This window comes from Dasypus novemcinctus, chromosome 30 (assembly GCF_030445035.2).
Source record: "Dasypus novemcinctus isolate mDasNov1 chromosome 30, mDasNov1.1.hap2, whole genome shotgun sequence".
NCBI classification, from domain to species: Eukaryota; Metazoa; Chordata; class Mammalia; order Cingulata; family Dasypodidae; genus Dasypus; species Dasypus novemcinctus.
The window spans coordinates 25143520-25148527 of record NC_080702.1 but is presented as its reverse complement, the minus strand read 5'-3'; the positions used below and the strand labels follow the sequence as shown (position 1 = coordinate 25148527).

Sequence of the window (5008 nt, the reverse complement as noted above, 5' to 3'; positions counted from 1 at the left end):
CACACTGCTGCTCTAGGCCTTGTTCTTATTTCAGGTGTACAGGCTCATAAGCATAGTCATTAGTATCAAGGGCTCATTGTTGGACCTTCCTTCTTTTTTGGTTTTTGCCGTTGCACTTGGGGGATTGTTGCTGTTCCTTTAGGGAATGTGATAGAGCTCCCCTGGCTAGGAACTCAGCACTCCCTCAGTTGTTGTTTTTAATTGTATCCACTATGATCCATTATCTTTTTACATATGATTGCAATTTCTTCTGTATTCTCTCCAAGTGTTTTCTTCATATTCTTAATCTCTTCCTTCATTTCATGAAATTAGTCCCTAATATATGTTTTGAGAGCTTTAATTACATGTTTGATGTTCTGCTCCTCTTCCTGGTTTTTAGTTTGTTCATTGGATTTGGACATGTTTTCCTGATTATTAGTTTGGTTTGTAGTTTTTTGTTGCTGTCTGGTCATCATTTTTTCTTGACGTGTTTAATTAGTTGCTTAGCTTCTTTGTCTAGTTTGGGGCTTCATTAGTTGTCACTTTTGTGTGTGTATTAAGTCTTATCTTTGTCAATTTTGTTCTTCTTATTCTATTTCCTTGTTGTTGGTTAAGTTCACTGTAACAAGACCTACTTCTGTCACTGTCTCTCCAAATTGACGTCCATACAACTCTTGCCTTGAAAAACCCAAAACAGCCCACTCTGGCAATATTCCAACCGTACTTTGCCACTTCTTTGCAGGAGAGCTTGTGAGGTGCACTCACTCAGATGCCATCCTGCCCCGCCTCTAATTGTGATTATTCTGCATTCGTACAACTATTTAGATATGAGCCAAATTGTCAATATTTTGATAAACACAGCTTTATTACATATTTTAATTAAAATAATACCAAATCTACCCTCTTTACTCCTCATTTTGCAGTTATCTTTGCAAATGATTCTAGGTGGAAAACGTGGCTAAGTATCCTGCACATGTCTATTCTGGCCTTTCTCTTTAAGAGAATTTTGGTGGTGGGCAATATACTTAGCTATAAACCATAATTTCACAGCCATTCCAGGAATCCAGTGGTTATTGTGTATTAGTTTAAGATTAAGAACTTCTCTAAATTGGAGTTACATAGTTCAACTGGCCAAGTCTTCCATAGCAAAGAGTATAGAATTCTCTATTTGATAGCCTTGCCCATAACATGCTCATGTGTGTGCTCCTGAATTTCTTGTAGATAAATACACACTTTCTTCCTACTTCTTCCCAAAGGACTTCCCAAGCTCCTTGGATCATTGATATCGCATAAATGAAACTTTTATTTTGTTAATCAATAGACCAGACATGAAGCCTGGACACACTACATATTTAGGAATAAAAATGGTTATTTCTTTTTAGTCAAGGAATGGTGAGCTAAAGGTGAAAAGAAGGGAGATAATACCTTTATATGAGGGAGTCATGATATTCTGAAATATAATTTCCATGCCTGTTTATTAATGATATAGTTTGTCTCCTACCTTCTTTAGCAAGAAATTCATTCACCTTTTGGAGGTGGAAGTGGAAGTGAAGGGTCACAATAAAATTTTACTGAATTGTAGTTTATACTTGTGGTAGACAGTATTCAGAGATGACCTAATTTTGAACCTTTCTTTGAATCCATGTTTTGTTCAATGGGTCACTGTAGCTTCTCTTATAAAGAGGTAGAGACCTTAATCCACTTTAGACTCTGGTCTTGACTTAAAGTGTCTCATTTATTTTAGCTAAGAGAATATGTTGGAAGTGACAGAGTGCCTCAAGAGACCTTGGAGTGTTTATCCTCCTCATTCATGGAACCCTGAGTCTGTCGTTTCATCAACTCTAAACTACATGTTTGAAGGCGATAGCATACATGCAGAAATGTCAGTTGCCCCAGTAAAGAACAGCCTAACCCAGTCTCTATTCAGAAAATCCCAAGTATGAAAATGGGTCCTCCTAGAATTAACCGTCTTACCTCCTCACCCCATGAGGAGCTCTGCAGAAATCAATACAAATCCAACCATGCATGACTAGTAATAAAATATTGTGTTAAACCATATATTTTTGGCTTGGCCTTATGGGGCAATAGCTGGCTATATAATAATCAATATGAACAGAATTGTGGCCACCAGAATAATCAGTTGTTGCTGATTTTTTAGGATTCCTTCATATAGGTGAAGATCACATTCCTGATCACACTGTTATTCCAGGTGATTTCAGATCAGTATATAAAAAGTGTCTACATTTGAGTTTCCATTCAGGAAAAATGGTAGATGTTTATTGGACATGGAGGTTATTTCAGGAATAAGTTGTGCCCTGACTCTGAACACTCCATTCCCAGGGAAATCATTGAGCTGGATATCAAGCTGTTGTGTACATCACTATTTCCTTACTGAGGCCCTGTAATCACAGCACTTCTTCCTCTTCAGGATCATGTTTATGGCTTTCCACAAAATAATTTTTTCAGAGCTCCCTTTATGTCTTTATTCCTCAAACTGTAGATGAAGGGGTTCAACATGGGTGTAAATACAGCATACATCACTGAGGCTGGTGCACTTGCATGTGCATTATGCATAGCAAAAGAACTAAAATACACCCCTAGACTTGTACTGTAGAATAAGAAGACAACTGTTAGGTGAGATGCACAGGTGTAAAATGCTTTATGTTTCCCCAGAGCTGATGGGATTACACATATGGAGGAAATAATCTTAGAATAGGAGAAAATGATTCCAAAGAATGGCCCTCCACCCAGCAGCCCAGCTGCAAAATACATCATTATATCATTGAGAAATGTGTCAGAACAGGCAAGTTGGACAATCTGATTATATTCACAGAAAAAGTGGGGGATGTCCAAGGGTGCACAAAAGGACAGCCGCAACACCAGTGAGATTTGTGAAAAGGAATACAGGACACTTATGATCCAGGATCCCAGAATCAGCAGTCCACAGAACTTGGGATTCATGGTGACCAGATAGTGCAGGGGGTGACAGATGGCCACAAAGCGGTCATAGGCCATCACAGCTAGGAGGAAGTCATCCATTGCTGTTAAGAATAAGAAAAAGTACATCTGTGTGATGCAGCCTCCATGGGTTATGACTCTACTCTGTGTATGGATGTTCCTCAGCATCTTTGGGACAGTGGTGGAGGATACACAGATGTCTATAAAGGAGAGGTTGGAGAGGAAGAAGTACATGGGTGTGTGGAGGTGGGAGTCAGTGATGGTAGCCAGGATGATGAGGAGGTTCCCAAAGACAGTGACCAGGTACGTGGAAAGGAACAGCCCAAAAAGGAAGGGCTGCAATTCTGGTTCCTCTGAAAATCCCAGAAGGAGAAATTCTAGAATTTTTGTTTCATTTCCTGGTTCCATGTGGGCAGCATAACTATAAAGAAATAGAGAAAGAACATGATAATTTTTCAAGCAGTCAGTCATTACTATAATTTATATTTTGCAGACCAGAAATTAATTTCTAGATTTTGTTTACGAATCTGTCCACATTCAGAGGATCCTTTGAGCAATCTCTGATTAGTGATTCCTGTCCCACATATATTGGTTTGTAAGAGAAATTCATTCAATCATTGGAAGAATGTGTATTGAGCTCTGCCTGCACCAGCTACCCTTCAATAAAGGGTATAAAGTGTGAAACCAGATGTCTTACAACCTGTTCATGGAGAAGGAATATAAGTAAATGAACATTTAACATTCTGTATTATTACAAGTTTTATATGGAGCAGAGCAGGTATTAAAAAAAGAAAGTGAAGAGACCATGCTATTGATCCCACTGTGTTCTGGCAAGACAATCATAAAGGGTGATAACTGAACAGAATTGTAGGAGGTGTGAGCCACTAGAATATCTAGGGAAGTGTGTGCTCCTCACAGGGAATATCACAGGCAAAGACCCAAGGAAAAGCAGTTTTTAGAATGTTCAACATCAACAAAGAAAACAGTGTGGCAGGGGAATGTGTAAGGCAGAGAATGATGAGAGAAATTGTCTGAGAAGGTTGAAAAAGTCTTGCTGCTGCTGAAACTTCAAGACACAGAGAGTTCCTTCTCCACAAGTTGTGCCAACTGCACTTTATTAATTTTGTTGCAAATATATCCCCCAAATTGAACAGAGTCATTTCTATTTTCATCTGTAAGTTTGCTTCCAAACTCTGTATTACATGAGGTAAATACGGGAATTTATGAACTCAGATATCTCTATTTGTGAATGACCACAACCCACCAAACACACACACACACACAACACTCATCAGCTTCTGGGACCTTGTTATTATTATACTCCTCTCATCCCCAACCACAGCGATTAGGCCTGACATGACACTGTCTTCTCCCAAAATATTTAGAAATGAAAATGTGGAATTGAACCTGGAAAGACTCCATGGATATATGAACCAGAAGCATCATTTAAAAATTTTTAAAATTTAATTGCCTTTTTTTGTTTAAAGATACATAAACCTCACAAATGTTACATTAAAAATATAAGAAGTTCCTAAAATCTCCACACCACACCCCACACCACTCCTCTCATATCTACTCCACTTTCATCATTGTGGCACATTCATTGATTTGGTGAATACATTTTGGTGCACTGCTACAGCACTTGGATTATAGTTCATATTGTAGTTTACACTGTCCCCATCCATTCAGTGTGTTATGGAGAACATATAATGTCCTGCATCTTTCCCAGCAATATCATTCAGGAAAAGTCCAAGTCCTGAAAATGGCCCCACATCACACCTGTTCTTCCCTCTCTGCCCTCAGCAACTCCCGATATGGTCATTTTCTTCTCTATGTTTAAAGAAACAAAAATATGCTCAGTAACCAAAGAGAGAGGGTGATGACATGGAACTTAAGAAAAATTTAAGATAAAACCTCAAGTCATTCCTGAGAGAAGAAACCTTACCTGGGTTCTGGTGGCATTCTAACTGTAGATGTATTCCCTTGATGCCCAGAAAAACTAATAAGAGAGCAAAACAATGTAACCAGAAAAAGTAGTGATATCTTTTTAGAATATCAAGACATGAAGCAG

General features: G+C 38.5%; 1 protein-coding gene across 1 annotated transcript; it reads right to left on the bottom strand.

The window, feature by feature from the left end:
- Nucleotides 1-2415: 2415 nt before the first annotated feature.
- Nucleotides 2416-3345, bottom strand: LOC101411263 (olfactory receptor 7A17-like). Its single transcript, XM_004470491.1, has one exon. The coding sequence runs from the start codon at nucleotides 3343-3345 to the stop codon at nucleotides 2416-2418; it is 930 nt and encodes a 309-aa protein (XP_004470548.1).
- Nucleotides 3346-5008: the final 1663 nt, after the last annotated feature.

Coding starts and splice junctions, on each gene's coding strand:
- LOC101411263 (XM_004470491.1), bottom strand. CDS start 3,345: ATGGAACCAGGAAATGAAACAAAAATTCTAGAATTTCTCCTTCTGGGA.